Source organism: Hippoglossus stenolepis, chromosome 1, assembly GCF_022539355.2.
Source record: "Hippoglossus stenolepis isolate QCI-W04-F060 chromosome 1, HSTE1.2, whole genome shotgun sequence".
NCBI classification, from domain to species: domain Eukaryota; kingdom Metazoa; phylum Chordata; class Actinopteri; order Pleuronectiformes; family Pleuronectidae; genus Hippoglossus; species Hippoglossus stenolepis.
The window spans coordinates 14,256,402-14,275,916 of record NC_061483.1 but is presented as its reverse complement, the minus strand read 5'-3'; the positions used below and the strand labels follow the sequence as shown (position 1 = coordinate 14,275,916).

Sequence of the window (19,515 nt, the reverse complement as noted above, 5' to 3'; positions counted from 1 at the left end):
CTGTCTACTGCTACTAAGCCACATCTAATAAAACATGCACTGTGTTGGTGTTTTCAACATAAACATGCGCTGCTTCTCACCTTATCATCAAGCTTCTTGGCACAGAAGGAGAGCTCCACATATCCGTTGTTGCCAGAAATTTCCTCAGCGTGAACCTGAAAGGAAATAAAATATGTCCTGAATATTTTCTACTCGTGCTCTTTATTATTTATTGGCAAGAAATAATGCCTTGACGATACAATGCATGTTTAAGGAAAACTACAGTTATGACTGAAGAGAAGAAACTCCACACTGGTCAATATCAGTCGTCCAACTATTTGACGCCTTTACAAATCTTTTCTCACCTTTTTAATTATATTTAATCTACCTACTCATTCCACAAACGTCTGTATATGAAATGCATATCTCGTGAACCATTCATCTTATCAGCTTCACATTTGCCATGTGTATTATTAGTGGTCCTGGGAATCACTTACTGTTAAAACTAAAAGCACAATGTTCGTTTTGTTGCTTCAAAGGTTTAGTTTAGGTTGAGCCCAGGTCGGATGTTTTTGTTGATGGTTAAACACGCCTTTGAACACACGTGTGAACGATAACAAAGCAAATTCGCTTTCATTTTATGATAAACATTGACTATAAATTCTTCACTGCAGATAAACCAGGTAGGATGAACACAACGTTTTCTAACATCACTCTGCACCATAGACTGTTTATAAAAAGCTTTGCACACAACAGCCAGCACACAAACAATAAAAAGTAACAGTATATCGTTTGAGGAGGACTCACGGATGACAAATAATTCTGAAGTAGCTCTGGAGGAATAGCACAGACCAAGTAAACAGCCCATTCCAAACAGGCAGGTTTACAACAGGCACTGTACTAGTGTATTTTAAATCAAGTTTTAATAGTTTTAATACAAGCCCCCCTGTTCTAAAGCTTGTGTAGTATTCGGACAGCATTTCTCCTTTCTATTTCCAAAAGTACTCTTGCCCTGTGGTAAGCAGTGATTCTTCTGACGTGGCTTTTACTTGACACAGGACATGGACATTAATAGAGAGCACCATCAGCTGCAGGCACAGCTGTCTCAGGTTATTGTCTCAGCTTGTACATTAAACTCTTTATGGATATGAAACTTATCGTGTACAGCAAAATGCAGCAGTAAAGTTTGTAAGCAGCTGACTCGCTCCGACTGCTGCCCCCTCTAGACTGTCAGGCTCGCCACCAGGAAAGAGGAGCTGGCTTTTGTTGTCTCCTCCCCCTCGATCGGCACACGACAGAAACTTTGCAACAAGGTGCCAGAACTGTGGCTGTTCACGGCCAGAGATTGACAAAGCTCGACAGTGATGACACATGGCAAAGGAGGTGAGTTGTGCTTTTTGTCCGACAGCTGCTCCTGACAGGTAGCAATTGAAGGGGAAAACAATTTATAAAGGGTGTGGGCAAAAGTGTGTGTGTGTGTGTGTGTGTGTGTGTGTGTGTGTGTGTGCGTGTGTGTGCGTGTGCGTGTGTGCGTGCGTGCGTGTGTGTGTCTCTGTGAGTACTCTTGTATTTATATTCTTGTCAAGACCTTCAACCTTTAGATTGAGTCTGTGTTTAGGACATGGGTTCGGATTAGGCATGTAGCTGTTATAGTTATTGTTATGGTAAGGAATCAAAAAACGCATTATATCAGTAACAATACTGCATAGAAATACAAATATGTGTTTGCGTGTCAATGTTTTCTAAATCCTCCAATTTCACATATGTATTATTGTTAATGTTTGTATTTATGTATGTATTGAAAATAAACACACACTTCCCGTAAATGTGTAGCAATCAAAACTGAAAGAAACTGAACAATAATACAAATGTAAATGAAAACATTTTAGCGCCGTCATGAGCGCACTGCAACATGTTTAATATTTAACATGATGTTCCTCTGAATTCTCTTTATTTGCATATATGAGGTGGTCAGTAACGTCCCTCGTGTGCGTCCTTACAGCTAAAGAGGACCTTGAGAAGGTCTAATTTGCTGCAGGCTCTGGTTTAAGTAATGTTCAGCTCTGGCGAGAGGTGAAATGACACAGAGAGGAGCTGGACCCAGGGTGAGAGGCGGCGGGCAGATGTGGAGCAGCTCTCTTCGGAGAATAAGACGCATCTGGAAGTTGCTGAGGGGCAGACTGACTGTGTCTGTGTTTACGTACCGAACAAATGTTTCAATGGTGTTTTGTTGTTGTACTTCTGTGCTAGTGTACTACTAATTTTAATTTTCAATTTGTCACTTATTTATTCACTTTGAATTCAATCAAAATTGTATTTTTTTATTTTGATTAGTGTTATATTTACATGTGTTTAGTCATATAATGTATTTGCTGTGTATCGATCTGCATTTACCTCGAAGCACAGTAAGTCGATGCTTGTCATAAGACATGTGCTACATAAATAATCGTTGACTTGGCTTGATACCAGAACAACCTCGACCTGAGATCAATGATTGCAGGTCCCCCAGGAGGAGCTGGAAAACATTGCTGGAGGGACGTCAGGACAGCTTTGTTTGACCTGCTGTCATTGTGACCTGACCCAAGATGGGTGGCAGTCAATGGATGGATGGATGGATAGATTAATGGATGGATGGATGGATGGATGGATGGATGGATGGATGGATGGATGGATGGATGGATGGATGGATGGATGCTGAGTTCAAGGAGCTTAAACTTACAACAAAGGTACAGGGGATGGACACAAAAACAAGCTTAACTGAAAAAGACGATCCAATAATAGTGCTACATGTTTCTATGTCTACTTCCTGTACATATATAAGATTAACTGAACGAGACCTTAAAGCATCTAGTCTGCAATAAAAATGAATTAGAAGAGACTCTCATGTGTTTTCCCCAACAAGGCAGAGGGAACCAGTGTTTGTCTTGTTTATTATATTCATCCGCCGCTGGGTTGTTAACTGTAAGATGGTGGTTAATGACCCAGCTGCTCTGCTTTTTTCACATCAGACACATGTGATGTCTTAAACCTGCAGAATGTCTTATACGGACGTGCTGTGTTCCCTGTGTGAGCTCTAATGCTGAGCAGGAATGGAGCTAAAGTGCTCAGGGAGGACAATGTGTCCAGCAATCCTGACAATTTCATTGGTCAGAGCAGTAAGGTCATGAGCACAATGTGTGAAACCTACTGTGATGGTGGATTTGCCGGCGTATTTCCCATACTTCAGCAGCAAAGGCTTCATCATCTTCTTTTGGGCCACGATCTGCAGAGAGCGAGATAAGCACAACGTTTTCAGTCCTCGGCTGTAAAGAGCAGTGTAGAGCGACACTATGCATATATACAGCATCATGTTCATTTACTGGCGACAACACTGACAGAGGCAGAAGACACATTTACAGTTTTGAATGGAGCAGAATTTTAAGTGAGTCTACAGGAAAACACCACTGCTACAAGTCAGTGGCAACTGCCTACCTGGCCGAGGGTGCACTCCACCCCACCGAGGAAGTCGTCGTCCCGGGTGCCGATGCTGTGGGTGCCATGGATGTCGTAGACTTCGAACCGCAGCTTCTGAACCTCCTCGAAGTAGTAGTCCAAAGAGAAAACCTTGGCAAAGACCGGGTGCAAGTTGCTCTTGATCACTTCTGTCCTGTCCAGCTGAAAGAGAACACACAGCAAGATTTCCAACCCGACACGTTGAGCTATCAAGTTGATTCAGACTCATCATATGTCTGATCAAAGTAATAGTCCGTCCTTCAGGAAATCAAGCCTTTCTTTGAATGAAATGATTTTACAGTAAGAACTCAGAAAATAGGATTGACTTGTCTTCCTGCGCACAGCATTTAAAGGAGGACCAGCAGAAACACACACGGAAGGGCAAATGTTATAACGTTCTGTCGAGAGAATGATATGAGAGAAGATCACAGGGCTCTGACATTTAATCACAGCGTACACAACACATCCCGGCTCGTCTTTGACTTCCTGACAAGCAGAAGCTGAGCTCTCTGAGGTCTCTGCTCATGATGCGGGATTTAGCCATCACGTAGTTATATGCTCTGCGATTTATCTTAAGGACAAATCATCAGTGAGCATCATCATTTTCACATATAGAGATTTATATCGTCATCATTTTAGGGATTTAAACCTAAATCTGCCAAAGCTTTAAAAAAAAAAAAACAGAACAGGGCCATCAAGAGGTACAATCTGGTACAATCAGAAAATTACAGGAAAATAACTTCATTCATAAGTTTTGTTTTGTCTCTATTGTCAGGGAAACAGATCCAGACTTTGTGTCAGTGATCTCTGCAGGAGTTAGTGACAATATTGGTTTTGTCTCTCACAGCGGTGGGATGTAAAATATATTTACTTTGTCACTGTACTTAACTACATTTTTCATGTATCTGTACTTTTCAAATTGCTACTACTTCATTACATCTTTCAGCAAATAACTATACTTTCTCACAAGGCATTGCGTTAAACATTCTCTAAAAATGTTATATTTTCAAAAGTAATCAATGACAAAAGGGGAATTATAATGATCCAATCAGAGTGGGCAGGTAAAACAAGACCCTGATTCCTTCAGCGAGAGCAAAGTGCTCCTGCAGCAGCGTCACTGGAAAAACATCTCAAATGGATTCTTATGGAAAATGGGCTGATTTCCAAATTTTGCTTTCAACACATATATTCAATGTTTTACTCCACTCCATCGTATACTGTGTATAATATGTGTCTATTGCACAACACTACTTTATATTTCAGTATTTAATTGCTGTGTTTGAACGTTTTTATTGTTTTTTTCTGCCCCATTTTTATTCTATTCTTTTTTTCCCACCTGTACTTATTGTGAACTTGTGCTGCTGTAATAGTGACATTTTCCCCATGGGAATCAATTAGAGATTATCTTGTGTTATTTTCATAGCATTTTAAATAAAAGAATGATGCAAATCAAAGCAAACACTGAAACCGTTTTACATATCTACAGATAAGACGAAATATCAAGTATCTCAATTGATGATGTTTCACTGTTCCGTGTAATAACCCATCCAATCTCTAAAACTCTTGACTGGATAATGAAAGCTTTTCCCTCATTTAGTTTTTTGTTTATGTGGAGAGCTGTAGAACACCATCATTTAAAAATCTTATGAGATTTTAGATTGTGGATTCTCTCTTGAGAGAGTTTTGGGCTTGTATGTGTGTTTTGTTCGTAGCTGCTGGCTGGGTGTAACCACCGGTTTCACTCTCCTCCTTTTCTCTCATCCAGTTTACCACCAGCCTACCTGCTTCTCATCGGTCCATCACCTCTTCACCTGGACTCAGTATATGTAGAAAGACCTTCTGATTCACTACCTCCTCACCAGAACGTCATGTTACCTCATGGTATTTACTCTTCCAGCCAATCTCGCCACCAGTCTGACTATGTTTGTCCCTTTTTTTCTCCTCATCTACACAACCCAGTTTCTGTCACGCTCAGCCAGCTCCTCTACCATGTTCCTTCACTGGAACATGCCATTAACACTTTAGGACTCACTATGCGTTTTTTCCCCTGGACTCCAGACTCTCAGCTCTGGTTTGATAGTTTATCTCGTGTTATTGGTCAGCGTCGTTCCCTTCACGTTTCCTGCCCAGCACATCCTCACATTGTATATAGATTATTGTTTAATTCATCCATTTGTGTGTAATCAACTCTGAGTCCCGCCTGTACACATCCAAACATCCGCTGCAGAGCTCCAGAGGTCTTTTGCGTCAGGCCAAACAAAGCAGCAGCTATAAACACACTTTGGAGTATGTGTTTGAGAGATGTGTCACTTCATGACAAATAAAAACGATCAACACTCATGAATGTGATTCCCCCTGACGTGACATGATTCATACAAACTGTGATATACAAGAATTGAGCTTGAAAGGTGATGAACTGCTAAGAAGAAATTTCAAAGTCCGTTTTTAAAGGAAATGTTTCAGTTTTAGGTTGATGTCCGTTTTCTCACTCATACAAAAAAAACGATCTGATGTTCATTTAATTAACACACAAACACAGATGGTTCAAGGCAGATGGTTCTAAATTAAAATGGCGTCTTTATCCTTCAACACATTCATCTATCTGTAGTTGTATTAGTTCAGTTTTCTGTATGTGTGAGTTACCATGTGTCCACTGCATCTCACTTCCTACCTGGTTTGGCTAAAAGGTGTGAATGAGGGTGGAGCCTGGTTAAATACATCAGCACAGTTTCCAAATGGTCTTTTCAGCCAGTTTAGATGTCGCTCCTTTGTCTCAACTGTGAGGTTGGTTAGTTGTTTGAGTTAATGTCCTGTTTTGTTAATTTGTGTGTTTTTGAGTGGAATTGTGTTTGGTTTTAATCGTCCCACTTATCTACTTCAGGTTTTTCATTCCTTTGTATTTTGATATTTTTGGGTACGATAAATACCATCTTTTGAAAAAGTAATCCTGTGCTCGTTCTGGTCCCTGACGATTACTATTATTATATCATATTCCATTCCTTGTTTAACATATAGACTTTTGTTTTGCTAGAGCTTAAAAATAAACATCACTGATTGGAACTTAATTATAGTTTAGGCTGTTTCGTAAATAAGCAGACTATTTCTCTGGTAAACAACAATAACAAAAAATATGGCTTCAAATGCAGTGGATGGCAGATGTCAGTGGTGATTGCTCTGCTGATTCCATTTTACACACATCCAGAAGGAAAACAAACTACCAGGTAGGACTTGGCTCCCTCATACTCATCACGCCCCTGTCTCTCCGTATTGTCTTTTCGTCTCACGTCTCCTCCCCGTCTCTTTGTGCCATCTGGATGGACAGATTCGGGATGAGTCCGATAAGTCTGTTTGCTGATGAAAGCTAATCAGCGCCGAGGATGATAGGTTGTGCACCAAAGTCTGTGGCACCTGTTTGTTGCTGGTGTGGGGCCAGTAGCTATAGAGAGATCACTGACATGCAGAATTAAGGCGTTCTCTAATCAGTTCTGCCAGGAGCATTATCTGCAAAGCTCAATCATAACAAACCACTGTAGCTCAGGTTCGATATCACAGAGAGAATCAGGCTTTTGAATGAGCTCATTATCATGCAAGCACATAGAGTCCAGAGAAAGGAAGTGGTGGAAAATGTCAAGTCATCCCAACCCTGCTTCTATATTTCCTCTTGGAGGTGAAAAGGTGGTGAAATAAGGTAATAATGAAGTCGCTGCAGCTCAACAAAGAGCTCTTGCGAGTCAGTGGGCCATGCAGCGGCAGCTCAGGAGAGAGAAAAAGGGCCGATATGGTGTTGATATGAGTGGGCTCAGCTTCTTACTCAGTCGTTGATGTAAGTAAACAATTTGCTCGAGCAATCACGCCTCCCAGCACCGAGGGCTTTGACAGCAGAGGATTGGATAACTTGTATGCACTGCGATGACTGGCAAGACTCACAGAGGGATAGATCTCAGTCATTTCATATCATCTGCATTTGCTTCAGTAAGAGGAGCTAAAAATAACCACTCATGTATTCGCGCTACATTGAACCCAGGTCAGTCATCTCATGTAACGAGCTCCTATCAAATTACAACCCAGAACAAATCCATACATGTGTGCTCAACACTGTCGGCCAATTGCCTTTGTCATCGCTGCCTCAAAAATAGTATCCGCAAGCTCCATTCATATACGGCCCAGACATTACAGAACAGTGAGCTCCCTCAACAAATGGCTCCCATGTGGCGGGAATCTGGCAGAGTTACAGTTAATTATCATCTCCATTTTCTATGAAAAGGCAGCTTTTTGTTAGATGAAGTGTTGCAGGGGGAGAAAAAAAAAATCTCTGTAATTAGTTACCCTGAACCACATTTTAACACATCCCCTGCTTAATAGAGACCTGTGTTTTGGCTTTCCCTAACGAACCTAATGGCTTAATTAACAGGGAAATGAGCGATCTGCTGCCTACGCTCCAAATCAGCTTGGGACCAATCCAAGAAAGTAAACATTTCCAACTGCAGCACAACTCCGTCCTCACAGTGAATAAAAAACAACCTGCTGTTTCTTGTGTGTAAACCAGTGAAACATGCAGCACACACACTAAAACACGATGTGAATCCTACAGGGCGCACAACACAATCTGATGCAAATTTTCGAGGTGTGGACATTATGTTTATCTTTCCTCGGCAAATGTGCACCGCATTTCATGTTTTTAAAACTCAGAATGAGACTGTCGGTGTGTAAAGACATGATCTTTTCCATAAATAGTGGGAAACAGCTGCAGGTTCAGCAAACCATTCACAGATTTATGTCCATGGTTGATCTTGTATAACCACCCGGGCTTTGTGATCATCCAAACTTACAATATTTCACACATCACTGCAGTTTAATCTGAAAATGTCATCCTTTTCAGTTTCGGGCTACTTGACAAAGGGGGAGGGCTGATCCCCAGAGCCTCTGTGTGCAACAGTTCTGTGTAACCTCAGGAAGAAATGCTGCTCAGATCACCTCATGATTCAGTAATGTAGTGCAGAGTCATTTGAAATCTTTTTCCAGCATGAATGAACATTAAATAATGTGGTTAATGATATGGAGATGGGGAGATTAATAAAATATGTTGGATTAATTTTTAACAGCTGCTTACTGCTGCCTTTAGAACTGCTGATTGAGAGGAAATCAGACTCACACTTTTGGCCAACTGTGTTTTTTCGTCAGACCAGAGAAATAAAAAGGGGGGCTCACCTCTGTCCACTGTCCGTTGGTCTGCACCATAACTATGACACATGGGTCTGATTTATTCAGCGTGTCTCGGTCCAGCAGAGCTTTGCAAGACACACGCAGCTCCACTTTGGAGACACAGGTAGCCGGTCCGCTGAGGCTGGTTGCAGGGGAGGTGGCCTCCTGGACGTCATTCATCCTGGCTCGGTGCAAGAGGAGCTGCTGCCAACCAGGGAAGCAGTGCGATGTGAGGCCGCTGACACAGCTCCGGGGGGTGGGGGGATGATGAGAAGATGTACTGGTCAGTGGAGGGATCTCAGCGAGGACGTGGCACCACGCTTGCAGGAGGAGACTGGCTCTTTTGACTCGGTGCGGATGTCACAAATAAGAACAGAGATTCCTGTTGAGTCCCTGGGGAACCAAACCAAAGCCAAGCTGTTATTAGTGGCTGTCAGATGTATGAGAGGGACATCCTCTCACCTCTGTAATGACGACAGACAGGGCATGAAAGTGGAGGGGAGGTGCTTTTATCAGACTCTGGATCAAACCCCTGGAAAGATGAATTGGTCAAAATCTGATGCTTCCTCTTTTTAAATGTTATCAAATCCAGTGTGATAAAGGAGTGAATTACAACATGTACACAAACACATACAAAAACTTAGAATATAATCAGTTTCTGTACATTACTTCCATGCTGTTTTATGAGATAGCAAACATGTTTAATGGGAAATGATTTACCCCTGGAAAGATGAATTAGAGAAAACCTTTGGCCTACTCTTTATAAATGTTGTCACATGGAGTATGAAGGAAGAAAAGGTTGAATTTCCAGACTTTGCAAGAAATATATACAACAACTCCATATATTCATTTCTGTATATAACCTCAATGCTGTTTTGTGAGACTGCAAACAGGTTTAGTAGGGAATTTAGTATTTCCTCTCCCTTATTCAACAATGGCTTAACAAGTGAAAGTGCTTGATCCCAAAGAGACGTGGCTGAGTGTCTTTACACTAAAGAAAAGGAGTCTAACAGGTATCCGCCCTGCTGAAGTGTCCTTGAGCCAGGAGGCTTTTGACCTGACTAGCTGTTTAAGAGAGGAGGGTCGGATGAGTGGGGGCGTTGAATTTCTCTACCGGCATCATTTACTGTAGGTGTCAAATCATTTTGGAGACAAATGATCGAGCGCGCGTTTGCGTGTTTCAGCACCACGGACAGCGCCCGCGGTTTCGCTCGCCAGATGTGCAGCTGTGGAAACCAGATGTTTACCCCAGAAATCACCAATGCTAAACTTCACTAGGGGGAAAGCTGAGAACAAACCGTGTCCATCATGATTCAAACACGAGCTTCCAGTGTGAAAATCCTATCGGCAAAGCAACACGTCCGTTCGAGAGCGAAACAACTTCATTCATAAACGCTCCTGAACTAAAAAATCCCGCACAATCAAAAAAAAACTCCGCCGCAAATCTGCAGCCTGGTCGTTGACAACACAAAACCAACAGGAATAATAAAAACATTCAGCTTCATTGATCAGAACTGGAAGCCAAGGCACTAAACCTGAAGTCTACTTTGATAACATCCTCTCTCGTTCACCGCGCTCACTCACTTCCAGTCAGACCAATCCTCAGCTGATGGAAAATAAAAATAAAAATAAATACATGCAACCGCTTTTAATTCGCCCTCACGAGACACGAGAAAGTCAAAAAAGAGGAGAAACTCATTTCCTACCTGTCGTTGTTCTTTACTCTTAAACACACTTGTTAAATCCGCTCCCATAACACACTGCCAGATTTTTTTTTTTTCCACCTCCCTTCCGCAGAAACTGATTGGTCCGGCTGCTGAGGAGGGAGTGTGCTCTGCTGGTACAGATGGGGAGTGGATGGAGTCCAGCTGCTGGTGTAAAGATGGGCTTTGGCTTTTGCTGAGACTCTATTACTGAGAGTTTAATTCTAAACCGAGCCAATAAAACCAACAGGATGAGACTGTCTCTTACAGCTCTACAGAGACTCACTAGATACAGAGTCTGGAGAACATGTGCATTGTGTGCTTCTTCTCTTTTTTGGGGGATTTTAGATTTGATGACAGAAGAAGAATTAAATTACGGCCCATGAGAAAATTTAGAAAACAGACCAAGAGAAATCACATGTCACATCCTCCCTCTATGTGCTAATACATTCTGTGCCAGGCTCAACACAGGGAGGCTTTTCCAATAAGGATTCACACTGCTACGTCCCTTCAGCCTCAGCATACTTTTATCAGCATCTCATACTAATGTGTGATCGTCCCACTGTACCGCGTGTGCGTCACAGCAGCTCTCCACCGACTGGTTTAAGCTGTTCAACCAAAGAAAGACTGACCTCAGTGACAGTGCACAATGTCGTGCATCTGCTGAAAATATGACTCACATACATCCAGTGTTGTTATAGTGATGTGCATGATAACAGATCTGCAGACAGTATCTGATGGGCCGGCATCTGAGGAGAGGCTGCTACATGCAGGTGTTCTGGCTGTGAGATCAGCTCCCGACCCTAACATCAGATGTTGCACATGTGAACATAAAAGGTGAAATCTGATGATAATCCTCTCAGCAGGATCCATAGATTGTCAATATGTTACCTCAGGAATAAAAAAGAGAAGGTAATTCATGCCCATATAAACAGGTCCTGGCTATAGCTTTGTTCCACTTCAATAGGAAAACATGCCAAGGACACTTTAAAAATATTTCACAGCAGAAGAACAGCAATTCAAAAGGGCGGATCTTTCAGCAGCAGCAGCAACAGATCACAATCGAATATCTAGCTCCAGACAGAGGAGGACCTCTGCTCTCTTCCCTTTATTAACACACACATACCTCCACATGTCCACTGTACATGCACATACACATCAGTCAGTAGTGTCACACTGAAGTGATGGTGGAATGATTCATAGTGTTGATTTTCAATCATTTGACAGCAACGCTTTACGTAACATATTGTTTCTACGCAGCCTGGACCTTTTCGCAGTCCACCCACAAATGTATTATTTTCATGAATGTATTTCCAGACATTGCATAACATTTATAGATTTGCACTGACAAAACAGCCGCTCCAGAGTTTCTGCAAAACATGACCGAAAAAAAACCCCCACTGACAATTGTCCATTTGGGTTCATCAAAATAAAGTGCAGAGCAGACAATAAAAGCTGAGGTTTGACTGATTTGAAGAACCTGTACATGTCTGGCAATTAATAAAAGTGCACTTCCTCCATCAGAGACATTTGTAGGCTTTTAATGGTGTGACTTTTTGTTCCTGAGGGTTTTGAATTCCCATAATTCTGAAGCGAAAACATGTTTCATTAAAGCTCTCATTCATTAAAGTGGCTGATTCTTTGAGAGCTGACTCCTTCAGAAGCTTTCACACTGTTAACATGTTTGGCGTGTGCAGCATACAGGCAGGTCCATCAAATTATTCCACAACAGCATGAAAAATTTAAACTTTATCTGTGCTGAGCCAATCGCCATGTGACCTAAACACACAGATTCCCACTGATAGGTTGGGATTAAAAGTTTTTTTTTTAAATCCACACCTGCACATACTCAACTCTCTACTTTGACATGGCCATCAACCTTTAAAGGGAAACTTCACTCATTATCTACTCGTCACTATGCCGGTGGAGGGATGGTTGAAGTGTTTGAGTCGACAAAACACTTTTTGGAGTTTCAGGGGTAAACAGCGTTGCAGCCAAATCCTATACAATTGAAGTAAATGACAGATTCTTCAAAGGTGAAAAAAACACAGAAAAAAAACTATTAAATGCCCCCATACTGCTCCTGTGGTGGCATCCAAGTGTCCATAAGCCCTGACATGTAGATGACATTTGTTTCTGTTGTTTTATTCAACTTTGAAGAATCTGTCATTTACTTCAATTGTATAGGATTTGGCTTCATTTTTGGGTGAACTACCCCATTAAGTCTTACCCTCTCCTGCAGTTTTCACCCCTACTGCCTCTTCCACTGTGGGTATTCAGAGGAAGCGTCTGCTTCAGGGCACACACCTGAGCCCTGTTACGTCACAGCTCCAAACAACAGCCATCTGCTGCTGCTGCTACTGCTTAACATCTCACAGGACGTTCCCTTCGTTTACACATGGATTATCTATTCACATTCTCTCCACTGCTTCTCCACACTCGTGTCCACAGTTCACTTAAAGGTGCTGCTGGCCACGCTGCATGTACAATAACCAGAGCAGGAGACACCTCTTAACACGGCCTGCTGCACCCTTCACACTCTCAAGCTGCACTGTGTGTCAGCAGCTCCTCTCACTCAAGGTGTATTTCCTGCAAACGTTTGTTTTTGTATGTTTTTCAAAAGCTGTATTGATTACGTCCTTCATATGGGTGATAGCTGTAGGAAGCACATTAAGAGGAATCAATCCTGGAGCTTGGGTTTCAGCAGCCTCTTCACCTTTGAATAGAAACGTTATCTCCAGTAGTCTCCTCTGCAGTCGTTACATTTGCCTTACTGACCTACAAACGGGCTCAAAAAGATCTCTAAGAGTAAACATGATACATACAATAAGTGGAGCTGACGCTGCAGCTCACATGCAACCTCATCGATCTGCCGTAGAGGATGTATAAATAAATAGAAATAGAAATTGTAAAATGACCACTGTACTGCAGTTTAAATGCCAGTAAAATAATGAATACCACAGTATTTTGTCCTTGTTTCTGCTATATCAATCTTTCCTGGTCTAAAGAGACTCGACTGTCCACTCACCTTCATTAACTGAATTATTTATTTGCATTCAGACTGTTGGGACGGAGACAGACACTGAAGGAGAAGCACACAAGGGCATTTAGTCTCCTACCACAGCCTGAGGACCGTTTTTTGAACCTGTACTTTTTCTAAAATGTCAGTAAGAATGTTTTTTTTAAATTGAACTCAATAGAGGAGCTTCTCTTTTCCCCCTTGTATTCATTAAATTCACCTCATCAGAATGCAGCACACCCAGCATGTGCACATTGTTTGGAAATGTGCAGAACCTGTGATAAAGCAATGTTTATCTTTGGGTTTGTGTCTGCCAGCATGTAACTCTTAAAATTAAATTCCAGCTTCACCCTGCTGCAGTGGATCAGTGTTAAAATGTCCACACTGGAGTCAGGTTTTTTTCCCTGACCTGTGCAGAAGATGTTGTGGTTGACTTCTTCTGCTCCACTAAAGCCATGTGTTAACTTGCTGTGTCTTATGAACATATCTTTTAATATTATAATGTTCAGACTGTTAACCAGATGTATAAACTGTTGGAATTAACAAGCTTGAATTCAGTTTGTCAGGTTCCCTCAAATAACTGCAAACATGTATCTGGTAAAATGTTTTAGTATTTAAATGTTGTGTCCCGTTTCCAACATGCTTTCAAATAAAGAAACCTCGTTTTTTTTAAAGTGACTGTACAATTTCTCATGTAATCAGCCAACCCCTCGTTTCAATGCCCTTACATCTCCATTAACGATACATTTTGTGCCTCTAGTGCCACCTACTGTCGTAAATAGATAGTGATTAATCTCAGGTGCGAGTTCACAGCCAGTGTAGATCCGACATAGATAAGAGATTTGATTACAGTGTATAGATCACTTCCACAGTAGAGAATTTCATATAGGGGAAAACACAAGTTTAAGTAATAAAATCTAACCTGGCTGGGTTTTTATTTAGCTGCTTCAGGTTTGTGGTAGTGCTCGTTAGCTCTGTCACAGCTAATGGGACACTGGAACAGAACAGACCTATTGTTGCATCTGTGCTCTTGTAAAAAGTCAAGATGTCTCCTGTGAAAAGTGTCTCTTCACATCAGCTGCCACGGATAAGATCTTTTTCTACAAGTCATCAAGTGTCTTAGTTAGACCCACACTGCTGTGCGCTCAGGTACTGAAGAAACTTGTGTTTTCTATAAAAGTGATGATTTTCACTTATCAAATGCTATTTAAGTGTATTAATGTGATCCAGTCATTTAACAGACACTTCTCTTCTTTGCCAGTATTTATAAGACCCAATGTTTAAGCCCCAGTAAAGTGGCTCTATTCCATCAAGTCAATGACTAGACGGTGAAAACCACCATCTGTCAATCCATTTTAGATCCAAATCACGACATTCTCACATTGATCTTTTTAAACACTTTATTTTGCAAAGTTCGATAGGGACTATTTTTACTTCTTCTTCTCCACGTCCTGTTCGGCAGCCTCTTTGGCTCTCTTGGCACGGATGCCGAAGAGACGAGCATTGGAGCGGGCCATACGCAGGCTGGCGAAAGCCTTGAAGTTCTTCTCGTCCTCGGAGATAACTCTGGCCTTCTCCTTCTTGTGGACCTGAAGAGGGGAAAAACAAAAACCTCATGTCATTTTCCTTCAGTGATCAACAATTGTCTCAGCCAAATCACAAAATCCAGCCCATGTGAAAGTATAATGATAAAAATTCAAGCCCAATTTTGGAACATGACCATTTTGCAATTTCTAGCTGGATTTCTAAAAAGCAGTCATCAGAAAATAGGTTCAAATGTTTCATCAAGGAAATACAGAGATTCCGGAGATTTGTCATCATCTGACTGCTGCACACATTGTTCCTGTATATCTGAATAGTCACTGTGGATATTATTGAACCAGGTAAGAAAAATGACATAATCACATTTATTCCCAGTGATCTTACTGAAAGGATGAATCTGAAAGACTTTTCTAGTCTTGATGACTACTCAAAGTGCTTTACACTACGAGTCACATTCAGACACATTCACGCAGCACCTTTCCATCACATCATCCACACTCTGACAGTCGGGGGCAAATCAGGGTTCAGTATCCTGCCAAGGACAGTTAGGCCTGGAAGAGGCAGAGATCAAACCTAGTGGACGAGCCACTCCATCTCCTGAGCTCACGACCCCAACCCCTCAGCTTTTCAAAAGGTGCAAAGAAAATCTTGTAGAGATAGCAACTTACAGTTCTGATGGGCATGAGTGGCCCAGCGAGCTGAGTGGCCATCTTCAGTTCCTCCTCCTGGAAAGATAACAAGACTTTAGTTCTTCAAGGAAACAAACTCATATTGCCCAGTACACCTTACTACAAGGCTGAAACATATCACCAACATGAGTACAAAGTGAAATAACTTATCAGTTTGAGAGTTACAGATTTCGCAACTGCAGTTTAGATAGGAAAAGCATGGTAAAGTTGGGTTATTTTTAAAGTTTTTTTTATTATTAAGTTTCCTTAACAGCACAATGACTTTCTGAATCCACAACATTGCTTTCTGACGAGAGAAACTTACAGTGCTGTCTCCCTTCTTGGGGGCAGAAGCCTTCCTGGGGAACAGGATGAGCTTGGAGCGGTACTCCTTCAGACGCTGCACGTTGGCCTGAAGAGACTCTGTGGATCTGTTACGGCGGCGAGAGTCAACAGCGATGCCGATGGTGCGGGCTGTCTTTTTGTGGATGCCAGCTGCCTGCAGAGGGGAGCACAGCACGACAGGATTAACAAACTATAACTTCAGATTTATTGCCTACGACACAATAAGAGATGTTCAGTTGGTTGATTTGGTCAAATTGCTTTTTTCATCTCGAGTTACTGCAACAGTCATCAGAAAAGGGGTTCAACGTATCATCAAGCATATACAGAGATTCCGGAGATTTGTCATCATCTGACTGCTGCAGTGGTAAATAAAATATGATTCTTATATTTCTGCCACATGTCCCCGACAACGTGTTTGTGCAGGTATTTCGTTACTCTACATTTATACAGGACAAAGCCCCATTTGAAAAAGGCAAGCTTCAAGTCAGCATTTACTTTACGAGTTCACTTAGATACACATCACAAAATTAAGCCTTGTTGTGACTAGAGGGAGCCTTCTCATGATATTATCTGGTTTATTAATCTCATCTGGCATATTAATAGCCTGATAAATGTTCAAATAAGAGCACTCAATTGTAACCCATTTATAATGATTCAACACTTTAACCAAATAAACTCAAGCTCAGTGCTTTTTTAAATCATTTCCTGATCTCATAATTGCAAAAAAATATGCGTGGACATTTTTCTGCAAAACGATGGCTAACTTAATTGCTTGTGATCAAATTGACAAACAAACTTGGCTGATGCTGAGGATTTAAGTCGGAACTGGGAATAGTTGTTTACAGCAGACATGGGCGCTCTGCAGTTCCCTCTTAATTAAATAGTCATTTTAATGGTTCTTATCCATTGTGATATGGTCTCAAATTAGATGAACATTTAATTTATTTACATCTTATTAAAAAACATTTATGAGACTAAATGTAAAGGAAAACAACCAACAAGTCCACATGTTGTGGGGTGATGCACAGTAGTACTCATTTAGCCTTCCTCCCACAGCAGGCGAGTACATGGGAGGAGAGGCACAACAGTACTCTGGCAAGAACATCAAGTATTTGAGCTGCACATCATGTTCTTCAACTGCAGGTTTTTGTTTGGGAGGGATGCATGATTCATCATATAAGGGTTGAGCTTGTCCTGCTTTCTAGTTGTCAATACATTTGAGGTGGAGATCAAATTGTTTAACTCTAGGTTTTATTATCTCAGAGATGATGGCATGAAAATAAGTTTCAATACGCATTATGGTTAGTTACACTCAATTCTTTGAGGTTAAACTGTCCAATTTAGGACAAAGTGGAAAGAATGAAATTGCAGTTAAATAAATCTTTGACAGGTGACTGCAAAATATTACCTTGAGTTCCTCCAGGGTGAAGCCACGTCCGGCACGGACCTTTGTATGGTACCGGATCGTGGGACACCGAACCTGTGGCCTTAACGGTCCTGCAACAGGACGCGGGGCGATGTTACGGGCCTTGATCTGACGAGCCTTTCGCCTGTGGAAAGATATCTTCATAAGTAAAGCCCTTTCATTCCCAGAAACCAAGAACCCACAGTAACAGAAAACCTCAGGAACAATGCAAGTATATATAGAATATCCCTGATTGAAACCTGCTGGCTCCCAAAAGCAAAGCAGTTCATTGAAACAATTAGCAGCCAATGAGTTAGTGAACATGTATACTAAATAAATCAGATTACAAACAACCAAGATTAAGGAGGCTTGTGTCCTACTTTCTGCGTCTAAAGTATACAAGGATTTGTGAGCTTTAAATTCAGATATCAAGCAATGACACCGAAAATAATTTGTGCTTTTATCAGACACAATTACACACCGATTAATATATAATGTTTAGTTTCTCACCCACTATTTTTACTTCAACTAACTCCCTAACTGTTATATGGCAAACATTACATTACATTGTGCCTCAACCATAGTGCATTGGTGATGCAGGACTTGAATCACAGACATCTCTTGACCTAAAACCCCCTGAACACATTCTCCTCCATTTAAAATGCTGCACATGCAAGAACAACAAATACAAGCTTCATCTTAAACAATCCTGTAAAGCTTGGTGTTTATTTGTGTATGTGCCTCAAAACTGACAGAGGTATTAAGCAACAGTTGGAGAACTGATGTCTGCAGGCAAGGTGCACATTCACTACATTTGAAAGCCCCTTGACGGCCGCTGAACGTCACGAGGAGCCCTGACTTTGATAACACTTTTCATGTAATTATAATTAACTTACGGATCACTTGGATCCCTACTTGTCAGTGTCAGTCATTAAAACATGCCAATTAGGTTATTATAACCTATGACAATGCTGTGCAATGCATTATAAGAACAGAAGACTAGCTGGCTGTTAATAGAAAGTTTAAATCTCCAAATAACTTCTTATTAGCTTGTTAATCTCGGTGGATGCAGTCACTTGGTCTCAAGTCAATACAAGTAAACCAAGAAGTGGCTGTGAGGGTGCGTTAGCTTCTGTTAGCATCCCTTCTGTCCCAGGGCAGCAGGCAGCGCTCACCTGCGGATCTTCCGGGCGGGCTGGTTGAACCAGGTGCGCACTCTCTTCTGCCAGTCTTTGTGGAAGTGGGGGTTCAGGATCATTCCATTCCGGCTGGGGGCCATGGCTGCCTACTTCCCTGCAACACAGCACAGGGACGTGAGCTGAGCGTCACGCCGGCACACACCTCTAGCTCAGTCCTCACGGAGCTACGTCTGAGATGCTAAAGCTAGCCGGTGAGCCAGGCTACAAGGTGACGTTACACTATACATTTAGTGATCTTTGCTAATCCACCATTACTTGACTATGGTCGGTTCTGCGTTTAAAGACATTATTGAAGTGTAAAGCTACAACATCTGGCCTGTAGCGGCTATGCTAACAGTCACACACACACTTGTCCGAGCATCGCTGCTAAATCAGACGCTGAACAGCCAAACAACGAGGACATCTACATCAATAATCACCTTATTTCAAAGGGGACGAAACACACTATTTACGGCTGTAAGTGGAATTAACAAACATGGAGGAAATAACAAGGATTGACTCAGATTAGTTTGAAATATGTGGGGAGAGATTTTCATACCTACGAGGGAGGAAAATGGCCGAAGGGAAAAAGGAAGTTGTCGTCCGGTGGATTGTGGGATATGCGTGAGCCAGCCAATAGGAGAACAGACGTGTTACCAAAGAGTGTTTAAAAGAGCAACGCGGTCCACGAAAACGACCCGGAAACACGTAAAGATGAATCACTGTATTTAAAAAGGGCGGAATATAAATATCTAAGACTGTTCAATGTTTGAACATTTGCACATATTATGGACACATCAAGAACACATATAAACCAAGGGAAAATATAAATGGGTCATTTGAGTAAAACCGTAATAATAACACCTTCATCTCACTTCATTCATCTTTGTATCAATTCAAGGAAACACATTCAGTTTCCTGGTGCCTGTTCTTATTATTACAACGTGAATTTAAATTTATTTTCCCCCTGTATCAGTGGCTT

General features: G+C 41.6%; 2 protein-coding genes and 2 non-coding genes across 4 annotated transcripts in view; all 4 read right to left on the bottom strand.

Moving 5' to 3' along the window:
• Positions 1-10,490, bottom strand: part of cpne7 (copine VII) — a 36,164-nt gene extending 25,674 nt beyond the window's left edge. The window contains exons 1-5 of the mRNA XM_035159386.2: positions 10,380-10,490; positions 8,680-9,066; positions 3,451-3,633; positions 3,167-3,241; positions 81-155 (exon numbers count right to left, since the gene is read on the bottom strand). Coding sequence (XP_035015277.1) covers positions 81-155; positions 3,167-3,241; positions 3,451-3,633; positions 8,680-8,853 — 507 coding nt within the window. The 5' untranslated portion in view covers positions 8,854-9,066; positions 10,380-10,490. The remainder of the gene's footprint in view (positions 1-80; positions 156-3,166; positions 3,242-3,450; positions 3,634-8,679; positions 9,067-10,379) is intronic.
• A 4,291-nt stretch (positions 10,491-14,781) lies between these two features.
• Positions 14,782-19,134, bottom strand: rpl13 (ribosomal protein L13). The gene is made up of 6 exons (XM_035159406.2): positions 19,093-19,134; positions 18,531-18,648; positions 17,359-17,500; positions 15,931-16,104; positions 15,606-15,662; positions 14,782-14,984 (listed from the first exon to the last, which is right to left on the bottom strand). The coding sequence occupies exons 2-6, from the start codon at positions 18,632-18,634 to the stop codon at positions 14,826-14,828; spliced, it is 636 nt and encodes a 211-aa protein (XP_035015297.1). The 5' UTR covers positions 18,635-18,648; positions 19,093-19,134; the 3' UTR covers positions 14,782-14,825.
• LOC118114548 lies at positions 15,137-15,214 on the bottom strand. Its single transcript, XR_004697463.1, has one exon. It is a non-coding gene; the product is annotated as a small nucleolar RNA MBII-202 (small nucleolar RNA).
• Positions 16,223-16,298, bottom strand: LOC118114553. Its single transcript, XR_004697466.1, has one exon. It is a non-coding gene; the product is annotated as a small nucleolar RNA MBII-202 (small nucleolar RNA).
• Positions 19,135-19,515: the final 381 nt, after the last annotated feature.

What these genes read in the sequence shown, in the direction of transcription:
- rpl13 (XM_035159406.2), bottom strand. Translation starts at nt 18,634, where the DNA reads ATGGCCCCCAGCCGGAATGGAATGATCCTGAACCCCCACTTCCACAAA. An exon ending in CCCGCCCGGAAGATCCGCAG is followed by an intron (nt 17,501 to 18,530) that starts GTGAGCGCTGCC and finishes ATCTTTCCACAG; the next exon opens with GCGAAAGGCTCGTCAGATCA. An exon ending in TCACCCTGGAGGAACTCAAG is followed by an intron (nt 16,105 to 17,358) that starts GTAATATTTTGC and finishes TCCCCTCTGCAG; the next exon opens with GCAGCTGGCATCCACAAAAA.